This window comes from Petromyzon marinus, chromosome 24 (assembly GCF_048934315.1).
Source record: "Petromyzon marinus isolate PM22_M1 ecotype Great Lakes invasive population chromosome 24, UKy_Petmar_22M1.pri1.0, whole genome shotgun sequence".
NCBI classification, from domain to species: domain Eukaryota; kingdom Metazoa; phylum Chordata; class Hyperoartia; order Petromyzontiformes; family Petromyzontidae; genus Petromyzon; species Petromyzon marinus.
The window spans coordinates 17,955,042-17,968,049 of record NC_133690.1 but is presented as its reverse complement, the minus strand read 5'-3'; the positions used below and the strand labels follow the sequence as shown (position 1 = coordinate 17,968,049).

The following is a 13,008-nucleotide window of genomic DNA, read 5'->3' as shown; positions in this document are numbered from 1 at the left end:
CATCTCGCCGTCGTCGAGAGGACGACTCGGGGAGGCGCTACGAGGAGGAGCCACGGATAAGCGAGAAGGGCAGCAGCCGAATAGTAAAAGCCAACGCCACCAACACTTGCCCAAGCTCCGCTGTCCCCTTATCAGGCGTTATTGGCCAAATTAACGAGTCGTTTACGTGGACAAAAACCGACACCTCGGATAATCCACTCGTGAGAAGGGGAGCAACGCTTTATCCCATGCAGAGGGAGCAGGTGGAGTCCACATGTTTTGATGTCTGGCCTTCTGGCGAGCCAGGGTACGGCTCCTCCCTAATAGATGTCCACGAGAAGGGAGTTTGACCTCCTGTGTGTGGTGATTCACCAACCCTCCATCAACCTTCGCTGCTGCATCCACAGTGCCGGGTTACAGGCAGCCGCGCGCAATTTCGCTATCATCTCGCCCAGCCAATCACGCGCGGCCGCCTGGCTTTGAACCCAGGCTCTCGGCGGTTGCCGGAATCGGCGCCGTGACCCCCTGACCCTTTCCTCCACCACGGTAGGCCCGTTCTTTCCAATACATATTTTTGTATTTGTTTTACCAAATGGATAGCTCGGTACACACACACACACACATCCTCACCCTCCACGTGCAGCCCTCTTGCCCCACAAACCCACTCCGCTAACTGCGATGAAATAAAACGAAACTAAATGAGGTTAATGAAGTGTGCGAAACTAAAATAGCTGCCGCGGTGTTATGAACGTCCCAGGCTGAGAGGGCGAGAGAGAGAGAAGGCGACAGCGGGCGGTGCCGTCCCGAGGGGGTGAAGGGGCAGTTAGCGGTGTAAAGTCCAGCGGCGTGCTAGCGTCTGTCTCTCTCTCTCCACAGACAAGCGCGCATTGCTATGCAAGACCGACCACCCGTCCGCCAGGGATCGTGAAGACACGGGAGACCCCACCGGAGGGCCGTTGTCGTGTGAGACTGACACTCGTCCTAGAGGTGAGACCACGGAAGGTCCGACCGGTCATCGGCGAATGAACTTGAAAACGCACCCGAGAGGTCGCAGCTTGCCGTGTGTGGGCTGTAGGTTTGTGTGTGTTGGCCTGTGACAGTTCAGGAGAGCGGTGGCGCAGTGGTTAACGCTACGAATGCGCCGACCCGAGTTAAATTCCTGCTCACGGCCAACACCAGTGACGATTATCCGAACCGATCCTGGGCCTCCCCTAGGTCGACTCTGCTACGAATGAGTAACCTGGTGTGCTGTGTAAACCTCTCAAAGGCGGCCGGGTGTGGTGCTGGTCACCCACCCCCTCGTGTGCCGGTCCGGCTTTCAAAAGTTTTACAGCGCTTGCCCCAACAGTCTGTCGAAGCCTATACGGGGGATCTTTGTCTTTGTGATAGTTCACTCCCCTTGCAACTGACCCTACACCCTACCCACGGTTCGATGGGTTTTTTTCCCCATCTTGTTTTGACTGCCTCGTTTGTACCCTCGCTGGTTGTATTGGCACCACACAAGTTCGTGGATCGCCTGAACCAAAAACATTGTCCATGCACCGACAAATCGTAAAATGTAAGACTGAAACAAATCCTGTTCAGATTAATGAACTTTGATACGATTGTTTTTTTCTCATCAGGCCTCGTGGTGTGAATTGCATTCTCCAACTTTTAACTTATCTTTCTGGCCTTTGTAATATGAAACAGGGCCATTGCCTGAAACGTCACATATTAATTGAGGAATATGTCGAGGGTTGGTTTCTGTATTGATATGCGAGTACCACCGTTGTCCCGATATCTATGAATTTGTTTCGGACCGTACGTAGCCAACAGTGCTAATTGGAGGTGCGGGAGAAGGACGACAAACGAATCCAAGCCGTTGTAAAGAAATTAATGGCAAGGGATGTTTGATGGTATCAATGATGATCATTATGGCTATATTTTGCTTCATTGGCCTGAAATATAACCATCTGCAAAATGATGTGCGTAAAAAAATAATTTAACGCACAAAACAAACCTGAAAATAACATTTGATTCTTGGCGACCAATCCAGTCGTGAAAATCTATTCCGGTTGACGCTTTGGTGGCCGCGTGGCCGCGTAGAATGAGGTTCTTGATCTTGGCTGCTGGTGTGGTCCAGGGGCGGTGAGGAGCCCCGGTGATAAGAACGCGTCTCGGAGGATGCCCACCGCCGCAGAGATGAACCCACGAGATCAAGCGGTGGCTTAAGAGAGGTGGGGGAACTTCATCCAGCAGTGGAGAGCTGACGGTGACCCGTTAGTACTGCGTCTAGTGACTGTATCGGCACATTACTGAAAATGCAGAGGAAAGCTAGGAACAGTAGACCCCGGCATATCTCTGAACTAATATTAGCACAGCGCACTTTGGTCTTGCCAAGTTGTAACAGTGAGCAGGGCGTCAGTAATAATAATAATAGTTGTAGTCACTGTCACAGTCCTCCTTTGTTAATCCGCTCCTGGACGAAGGCATCTCTGCGTCGTGGTGGTTGTTTGACCATACTTCACCACGCTGGTCAGTGCGGTTTGGTGAAGCGTATCGGGCAAGGTAGGACCGAGTCAAGATATTACTCGCCACTGATGTCAGCCGTGGCCGGGAATCCAACTCGGATTTCTGGAGTTCATTGTACAGCTCGCTAACCACTGCACCACCACCTGCACGACGATAGCCACCCGTCCCGGTTTGACCCGGGCAAAAATGTTTGGTAATGATTATTGGCATTCTGTGTTCGAGTGGCTAGGAATTAATTTGTGCCGAGATCATATGTTGGATATTGTGTTCTGTTGAAATGTATTCTCTAAGCGACGAGGTATGTCCTCCCCCGTTCGACCTGTGATGGACAAGGGTGTCTAGAAACCCGAGTTCCACCCCCCCCCCCCATCGCATAGCTTGTCATCTACAGTTCGCGTGCGCTTTATTGCGTGGTTATTTTGTGTTATTTCCATGGCAGGCGTGGAGAAACACGCGACTGCGTTTATGTAACGCAGTCACGCGACGAGATTCACGTTCGAGTTACTGCGCGGTTAATGATGCAGAGGGCAGGGCGCGCTCGCTAGGGTCGTGCCCCCCGTGGGTCCGCGTTTATGAGACCACAACCCCCCCCCCCCATTCTCCTGTCTCAGGTGACGATAATAATACTACAGAACGACGAAGACGATTGTGCGATGAGTAAGGCGCCCGATATGTCACTGACATCACAGTGACCGTGACTTCGAGGTGTGGAGCCAAGCTAGGTGGCACTTGGATGCCAGGAGAGCGATGTGGTGGGAGGGGCCTTGAAGAGGCAGCGGCTTTCAGGAAGATGCGGGGGTGGTGGCTTTAGTGTCTCGTCTCTTTTAAAAGTCGGTGCAGATTGAACTCTGCTGCTGATGTACAGCAGCAGTAAGATGACGATGGCCGTGTTCTGGACGGCAGCGGGAGTCATCCATGGAGACATTTTAAGTGGATATCGTCGTGGCTTCATCATCAGATTCGTACACACCGATGCATAATCACAAACCTGCACACACACACACCGATGCATAATCACAAACCTGCACACACACACCGATGCATAATCACAAACCTGCACACACACACCGATGCATAATCACAAACCTGCACACATACACACCGATGCATAATCACAAACCTGCACACACACATACAACGATCCCCCGGTGAAGCAGAATCGTGGCTGGAGGAGCGAGTGCTGTTAGCGAGCTCCTTTTGAATGCCGGCACGGCACGCGAGGGGGGTGGGAGTCGAGCACCACGTGGCCCCGCAGTGGCGATGTTTCTACATCGCACCAGGTACCCATGTGGGCCGAGTCAACCTAGCAAAGCCGCAAGCTCGGTTCGAATAATGGTCTCCGATGCAAGGAACTATCCCGAGATCCCGTGCACTGCGGAGATGGAGCGATGCAATCGTCTCGCGCGCAGGCGCTACAGGGACTGGGTTGCGTCGCGGGACGGCGCAACAAGACTCATATCGACGGCTCGCTCGGTGAGTCCTTCAACCAGCAGTGGATCAAACATGTCCGTCGATGATGACGATGCCGTGCCGCAAGCACCGCGAGCCGGGGCGCTGCGTGTGTTCACTGCAGGTGGCTGGACCACGGCGGGTGAAGTGATGGATGGAGGGGGCACCCTTCTGCACGCCGCGGCTCTGCAACAGATGGACGGCATCGTAGCAGGTGCCGCAGGTGCCACCGCCGCCACCACAACACCCTTTGTGGCGGGGGGTAGGGGGACGGAGGGGTCCCAGGGCAGGGGTGCCGTGCGATCCAAGACGTTCGCAGTACCAGCGCGCCGTCCACTATCCTCGCCACGCCACTCGTGGTGACATTTTTTGCGGTTGAGGTTTTTTTGTTTTGTTTTTCGTGCGCGCGCGTGGACATGCGGGGGCTCGCTATTGGTAGATCCGATTGTTACTTGAATTAGAAGCTGCCGACACGAGGAGCGAAACGTCGGACATCGTGTGGAACGACACGCGGTGGGGGGAGGGGTGGGGTGGGGCGGGGGAGCTGGACAAAAGCACGACCACGAGAACCCACGGAGCAGCGGTAGAGAGAAAACGAATCGATGCACGGATAATTATATTAGGACTTGCTGTGCATCATCTGTAATGGACTAGCGGATATTAGGGGAATGGACGAAAACACTTTTGAGACGTGTAGCAGCTCGGCTTCACGTTCCCAGTTCAAATCTGTGTCTGGGATCGACTCGGGCCATCATCCATCCAGGGTCGCTAAAATAAAAAAAAAAACACTTATTGGGAAAATCATCAGTGGTTGTCCTTTCAAGGGACTTGCCACTGTCATAAGAAAGTTGAATTTCCAACGAAGGGCTCTACGGATGCTCTTCGACGCTGGCCCAGACGTCTTGGAGGAGGTCTGAGTAACCCACACTTGACCCCACCATACATCCATCTGCCGACCGACTCCTACAACTGCGGTGCGTTCGTTTATCCTTCCTGGGTGGTCCGGTGAGGTGCGGGTTTTGTTTCCAAATGCCGCGCCGTGAGTTGGAATCGAACCGACATCATCTGGGTTGCATGCCAGCGTGCCGACCATCAGAGCACCGCGTTCCCGTAACGTCTGTTAATTGTTATCGGCGACGCGAGTGATGCGCGTGCCGTCTCCTGTAAACGTGCACATGGAGGCGTTGGGGGCAGTTTGTAAACGGGCTTCACCGGCGATCGCTGTCACGTGGGGGGGGGGGGGGAAACCCGGTTCAACAATCACTCATGGAAACGCACTAACGCAGTGGCTGCGTGTTAGAGGCGACTCGTCGGGAACAGCTCGAGAGTGGTGGGGGCAACGCGTGGCTTGCTCCCACCTCTACTAAAACGTCTGTCCCGCATGGAGGAGTAGGCCAGATGCCCTCTAGAGCAGTGGTGCTTAACCTTGACTGCAGCCTTGCACCCTTTGGTTCTCAATCGTAATTTTTTTTTATAATGCTAATACCTACACAAGGTTTGAAACAAAGTAAGTTGTTACGGACGTGCCCGTGCTTAATTTGTTCCGATGATTTACCTTCAAATTTAATCTGGCCATGTCTCGCACCCCCAAAAAGGGCATCTCGCATCCCCAGGGGGTGTAGCGTGCACCCCAGATTAAGAAGAAGAAGAAGAAGAACCACTGCTCTAGAAGGAGCTCATTGGAACAGTGGCGTGAGCGAGCAATTGCAGGGCTGCGCCTTTACCCCTTTAGCTTCATACAAAACTCTGACACTGATCGAGGTGAGGTGAGCGAGGGGTGTGGACGTCCCAGCGACAGACAGCGCAGCAGTGGCGCGCGGCTCCTCGACCGCGCCGTGCCGCGCGCGAGGACGCGGCCGCCGCTCGCGGTTCGCTTCAAGGAACCGCGGCGCTGTCGGAGAGCTACGCAGGGGCAGCTGCCACTGGGGGCGCGCCCTTCCAAAATGCGTTGGAATGCGATGCGAGGCTTGAAAGCGCCGATCGCACCTCACGCTCTCTCCGAGTCGCGACGGAGTAAAAGGGGAACGTCTCTAGAATTCAGACACCATCATCATCATTATTAGTACACAACGCCGGGCCTTTTTATATATAGCAAAATTAATTCTAAGTGTTCTTCCTTTACGAGCTGTAGATGAAGTTCTACTGATAGAGCTGTCGGATTAAAATTAGAGCACGGGAGAAATGAGGAATTGGTCAGCGGATTGTGTCCACGCGAATATATGAAATAGAACCGCAATGAATCCATTGAAGATGTTAGTTCTGAGATGGATTGGAATAGACATCGGTAACGACGTGGCCAGCACAGCGAGAGGTCTCCTGCTCGGCTGCGCCCGTCACCTTTCTTTATCCTCGTGTGCGTTGCCTGTTCATCTTGTCTACGCTGTGTTCTTTTGGTCGTCTGGACTCACTTCCTTGCTGAAATATTATTTCAAAGAATCCCCTTCGTTCGTTGCGCCTCCAACTGCCCTGAATGGTAGGCGCGGTTTAGATGAGAAATTTCGGATGATGGCGATGAGGATTACGATGATGATGATGATGACGACGATGGCGATGATGATGATGATGATGACGATGATGACTATAATGATGATGAGTACAATCCTCCAATCCACCGGGTCACTGTCGAGGCCCCCCACAATTCCGACTGTCGCCAGACTCCAAAGAGACGGAGGTGGGGGCGCCGGGCGGCCACGGCAGCTGGGCGCTGGCGAGCAGGAACGACGGCGGCGGCGGCGAGGCGCCGTGGGACGGGCTGCAGGTGGTGCACCTCACGGAGGAGCTCTGCCAGCGGCTCGAGCGGCTGGGCAGCCAGGAGGAGCGCGAGGGCCTCCGCAGGCAGCTGCCCCCAGGCACCGTGAGGGCGCTGCTCGGCTGGCTGCACGCGAGCACGGTGCGGGTACACGGCGCGGGTACACGGCGCGGGTACACGGCGCGGGTACACGGCGCGGGTACACGGCGCGGGTACACGGCGCGGGTACACGGCGCGGGTACACGGCGCGGGTACACGGCGCGGGTACACGGCGCGGGTACACGGCGCGGGTACACGGCGCGGGTACACGGCGCGGGTACACGGCGCGGGTACACGGCGCGGGTACACGGCGCGGGTACACGGCGCGGGTACACGGCGCGGGTACACGGCGCGGGTACACGGCGCGGGTACACGGCGCGGGTACACGGCGCGGGTACACGGCGCGGGTACACGGCGCGGGTACACGGCGCGGGTACACGGCGCGGGTACACGGCGCGGGTACACGGCGCGGGTACACGCACATATTGGTACCCGGCGCGGGTACAAAGACAAAGATTCCCAGTATAATCGTTAACAGACTGTTGGGGCAAGTATTGTTAGCGAGAACCACGGGTACAGACGCGTGGGCACATGCACATACGTACTGGCACACACTGGTCGAAGTGACGTACAGTGTGTGGGACATGCACGGCTACATGCCGACGCATTGGTAAGCGCACGGACAGATGCTTGGCTACACCACATTGGCACAGCCCTGAGCGCTAGCACGGGTACACATGTACATGGGTATACATGGTGTGGGTTCGCACCTACATCGGTACAAAGACATGGACACGAGCGTTGGTGCACATGTATGTTGGCGCGCGTGTGCCCATGTGCACGCGCGTGTGCCCATGTGCACGTGCACGCGCGTATGCGCATGCGCCGGGCCCGTCGCGGGGATCGAGTAACGGCCCCGTCGCCGCTCTGCCAAACAAAGCACAACAACGGCAACATCGCGTACACACACGCCATCAGATGTAGCATCTGCAGCTAATAAGGGTCCGATTACCGACGCAATTGCGTTAGATCTCGCTCGGCCCGCTCGGCAGAGAAACATGACCCCCACGTCTCCATTATTAGCGGCACCAGCGACCTCCTCCTCCTGCTTCGCTCTACCGCCGCGCAGCGATTGCCTGGGAATTTGAGGGTCTCGGGGGGGGGGGGGGAAGGTCACGAAAAGCTTGTGGGGGTCCCTGATTGCTCGCATGCGTAGCTAGAATTAAATATTTAAACATTTGTATTTATTTTCCACGTGGATTTACCCCTACACGCGTCTCCTCGTTCACTCTACTCCCCTCCACGCACTCTCCCACCTCTCCCCTCATCTCGCTCCCCTCCCCTCCACCCACTCTCCTACCCCTCCCCTCTCATCTCACTCTACTCCCCTCCACGCACTCTCCTACCTCTCCCCTCTCATCTCACTGCACGCACTCTCCTACCTCTCCCCAATCATCTCACTCCCCTCCCCTCCCCTCCACGCACTCTCCTACCTCTCCCTTCTCATCTCACTCTACTCCCCTCCACGCACTCTCCTACCTCTCATCTCACTCCCCTCCCCTCCACGCACTCTCCTACCTCTCATCTCACTCCCCTCCCCTCCACGCACTCTCCTACCTCTCATCTCACTCCCCTCCCCTCCACGCACTCTCCTACCTCTCCCCTCTCACTCCCCTCCCCTCCACGCACTCTCCTACCTCTCTCCTCTCATGTCGCTCCACTCTCCCAAGGCTTTTTCTCGAAGCCTCCAGTCAACATTAATCGGCGCACGTGGAAACACGCGCATTGGCACACATAGACACACACACACGTGCAATGCGCGGGGATTTGTTTGGAGCGGTCGTGTAGAGATTAGCGCGCTGCGCTACAAACCCGGCGACCAGAGATTGATTCTCCCTCAAGACCAACACCGGTGACAGTTATCTGAACCGGTCCTCGGCCTCCCCTAGGTCGACTCAGCCTTAAATGAGTACGTGGTGCGTAAACATCGCCACTAGGGAGACAAAGGCGGTCGGGCGTGGTGTTAGCCACCCACCCCCTCGTGCCGTGCCGGCCTTCATAGGTGGTCGCTAACAGCACTTGCCCCAAAAGTATGTTAAGGCTACACGGGGGATCTTTGTTTTGCTTTGTCATTGGGGGAGATGTCGAATTTTATTTAATTCAAGTCCGTGTCATGGTTTGGTTCCGCCCGCTGTGTGATTGGGGAACGGGACGGTCGGTTTGGGGGGCGATCGGTTTGGGGGGCGGTCGGTTTGGGGGGCGATCGTTTTGGGGGGCGATCGCGTTGAGCACGTGGCGCGAGTGAGGGAAATCCCGGAGGGGGTTCCATGGCGGAGATGACCAAGAGTCTGACATGTAACTCCACAGTGGTCACCGCGACAGAGTTGGGGCCTCGCGTTTTCATCGGGAAACCCCAGTGTGGATCTCTCTCTCTCTCGCGCGCGCGCACGCGCACCACGAGGCTATTTAAAGAATAACTTTGAATCAACGTAGCGAAACTAAAGAGGACCCTAGGGGTTAGTAAATGAGTGGGGGTGGTGGTGAACCCCCGCCCCCTTTTTGCTCTGCAAAGCAATTTTAGTTTTTCTCTGCTGGGTATTTTTAATTGGCTGGACCTTGAGAGAGAGACTGCTCCCTGGGAAGAAAATCTTCGCTGGGCTGCGCTCAGACGAAAGAAGGTCTCTTTTATCGCTCTTTATCTCTCTACTCCAAAGCCATATGCGTGCCGTGACATCGCTCTTTTTAAAACAACACCGCGCAAGTGGTCGCTTAACTCGGGAGGTTTAAGCGCTAAGCCGACGCACAGCTGAGATGCTGGGTTTGAATCTGGGTGTCAGCTGAGTTTATGGTATAAGCCCTTCCACCGCTGATTCACACAGAGACGCAATAGGCTCGCAAGGAAACGCATTGACTCGCATCGATGCCCATTCACTCACACCGAGACCCGTAGACTTAGACAAAAGTTGTGATTTTTTTCATCCCATTTCTCAGGTGGTAGCGAGTCCATGGTCTCGGCCCGAATAACAATGAATTACACAGCCATATATTCACATAGATACACATTCTCACAGGGAGACAAATATACTCACAGGGTGGCGTGTAGACTCGGATTTAGTTGACGGGAGTTTCACAAATCCACATCATTGGCTGAGTTGGAGAACGGGCAATAGTTATTTCATGAATGTATGTTGAACTTCTTTCGCACCGTACGTATCCAACCATGCTAATCCGAGGTGCTGCGAAGTTTCTGGATTGTAAGACGCTCTGCAAAGTAAGACGCACCCAAATCTACAACAATTGCCCGAGCTCTGTGGTCCTGTAACGGAATGCTTATCCCACTCGATTAATTATTGTTTATACACATGGGAGGAAAACCCCACGCGTGCACAGTGGGGGATGGGGGGGACACCCAATCCCCGTACAGATTGAAATCAATCTACTTGCTGTACTGCCATCATACCCTGGTCATAAAGCAGGAAGATTGTGACCACGACGCCCACGGGTGGCCGCGAGGGAGGTTCACGAACGTCTGGGAACCGCCTCGAGACGTGCTGGGTTACAGGGAAGTTTAGTCCGGCAGCGCTGCCTCGCAATGCCATGGGTGCAATGCTCTTCATTGCAAGGCCCCCCAGGGGCTACTGGCGGCCCCTGGGGACCTTTAGTGCGGCCCCTGACGTGCACCCCCCCCCCCCCCCACGACAATACACAACAAGTGAAAACACCCCCATCATCATCATCGTGCTGCTGTCAAACCCCCAATGGCTTCAAATGTGTGGCGGCCCTAACACTGACGATGTATCTTAGCGGCGAAAGTGCCCCCTCACTCACCCCCTCTGAAAATGAGCGAAGAACGCGAGGCTGAGGGCTCGAGTGCGCACTGAATGCCGCCACACGTCTTGTCGATTTTGGGTCGCCCCCTCCCCTCCACCACTGCTCATTTGACTGTCGCTGTCGTCCGATTCTAACTGGAGACGACCCTGCGTGCGTCTGGGCGGAGTGGATCTAGGGGGTGGTGATGATTTGGTGCATTGATTGTTGTTGTTTGTTTTCAATTAGTTTACAGATTTCCCTCGCTTTATGCGGGGGTCAATTCGTGCGATTTCGCGTACATGCAGCGAACCTATTTCGACCGTTAATTCGCTTTATGCGGTGGGTGGGTGTGTGTGTGTGTGAGGGGTGGGTGGGTGTGAGTGAGTGAGGGGTGGGTGGGTAGGTGTGAGTGAGTGAGTGAGGGGTGGGTGGGTGTGAGTGAGTGAGTGAGCGAGTGGTGGGTGGGTGGGTGTGAGTGAGGGGTGGGTGGGTGAGTGAGCGAGTGGTGGGTGGGTGTGAGTGAGGGGTGGGTGTGAGTGAGTGAGCGAGTGGTGGGTGGGTGTGAGTGAGTGAGTGAGTGAGGGGTGGGTGGGTGGGTGAGTGAGGGGTGGGTGGGTGTGAGTGAGGGGTGGGTGGGTGGGTGTGAGTGAGGGGTGGGTGGGTGGGTGTGAGTGAGGGGTGGGTGGGTGGGTGTGAGTGAGGGGTGGGTGGGTGGGTGTGAGTGAGGGGTGTGTGAGTGAGGGGTGGGTGGTGGGTGTGAGTGAGGGGTGGGTGGTGGGTGTGAGTGAGGGGTGGGTGGTGGGTGTGAGTGAGTGATGGGTGGGTGGGTGAGTGAGTGAGGGGTGGGTGGGTGTGAGTGAGTGAGGCTGGCACTGGGACAGCGCCACTCTGGTTTGTTGAGTGCCCGCGTGTGTGAGTTTCTCTCTCTCACAATGCCCCCCATTATTCTAGAACCGTATGCGTGCATTCTGTGCCGATGCGTCTGCTTCTCAATAGCTACTATTAACTTCCCATTCACATAAAGTACAAATTACAATTATATTACATTGGTATGGATATTAAACCATGGGTTCAGGATTCTAGCCCTGGGTCTGGGTGTCTCTCTCTCTCTCTCTGTGAGTTCATAATGGCCGTGTTAGAGACACTGATACCCTGTTTCTAGTGGTAGTGCCTTACGCCGATAATCTAATATACTTCAAGCAAGCCTAGCGGCGTTTCCGTAAAATATGAGTGATGATAGAGACCTTGTCTAACAGGCGTCTGTCAATCCACTGCTGGATGAGGGCCTCCTAACGCGGCTGTACGGGTCGTGAGCGTTCTTTGACCATACTTCACCACACTGGTCAGCGTGGGTTGGTGAAAGCAAGTGAGTATAGAAGTACAGTACAACCGTGGATTCTGCTGCACTGGTCCGCTCCCTGTGGACAGTGGGAAGCATTCATAAACAAAGTTATTAACCCTTAAAAGTGAATAATTAAACACGGGCTTTGGTTAGATAAGGCCACGTCAAAGACAATATGTTACGTTGTAAATTACTGCAATGTTTTTATTTTGCCAATAACATTGCAGTGTGTGTGTGTGTGCGCATGTTTGTGCGAGTGCGTGACGTCCTGGAGGGCATGCGGGCATTCCTGGCCAGGCATGCAAAGTGAAGCCGAACGTGTTGGTTGTGTGTGTGGGGAGCGGTCGCGCAGTGGTTAGCGCGCTGCGGCACGAACCTGGCGATCCGAGTTCGAGTCCCGCTCACCGTCGATTCCTACATGTGTGTATGTGTGTGTAACAAAAAGCAAACGACATGTCTCGGACCGCATTCGTGAACACAAAGCAGACCTGAAACACGGTAGGACCAACACCTCGGCCGTGGCAGATCACTGTTATAATTCAGTAGGCTCACATGACATTGACTTCTCCAAGACAGAGGTTCTTTGTAAGCCATCTGGCTACCATGAGAGATTCGTTCATGAGGCTATCCACATATACAAACACAGAGACAATTTCAACCGAGAAGATGGATTCTGGCTTAGCAATCATTGGAAGGATTTGATAAACCATTTTGGGTCTTAATTGATTGTTCATACTTAAGGTGGCTTTCAGACCGCATCCATTATTTTTCGTCTCCCCCTCTTTTCCGAACATATATGGACTCATCCATCTGAACAAACTGTCAAATGGCTCTCCGTGGTGCTAACGTTAAAAAACCGCCACTTTCAAATTTTCTTGCTGTGGTTTTCACACCTGATGATAATTGCTTGTGTTGCAGTCGAAACGTCGTGAGAATTGTATTGTTTTATATTTTTATTATTTTATTGTTTCCCTTCTACGTGACTTTACCGAAAGAACCAAGAATATAAATAAAAAAACAACACGTGTGTGTATGTAATATACCAACACGCCAGTAACGATTATCTGAACCTGTCCGGTACCTTCCCTAGGTCAAACCAGAATGAAGCAAGTAGCCGGTGCGGTGTGGA

General features: G+C 54.3%; 1 protein-coding gene across 3 annotated transcripts in view; it reads left to right on the top strand.

The window, feature by feature from the left end:
• The window catches only part of LOC116945644 (liprin-beta-1-like), a 73,718-nt gene that overhangs the window by 1,008 nt on the left and 59,702 nt on the right, over nucleotides 1-13,008 (top strand). The window contains exons 1-4 of one of the 3 annotated variants that reach the window (XM_076069480.1): nucleotides 842-966; nucleotides 2,102-2,195; nucleotides 4,064-4,153; nucleotides 6,594-6,829. In XM_076069480.1, coding sequence (XP_075925595.1) covers nucleotides 4,090-4,153; nucleotides 6,594-6,829 — 300 coding nt within the window. In that variant the 5' untranslated portion in view covers nucleotides 842-966; nucleotides 2,102-2,195; nucleotides 4,064-4,089. Of the gene's footprint in view, nucleotides 1-841; nucleotides 967-2,101; nucleotides 2,196-4,063; nucleotides 4,163-6,593; nucleotides 6,830-13,008 lie in introns of those variants that run through there. The other 2 variants (XM_076069479.1, XM_032960165.2) reach the window with 2 other exon arrangements.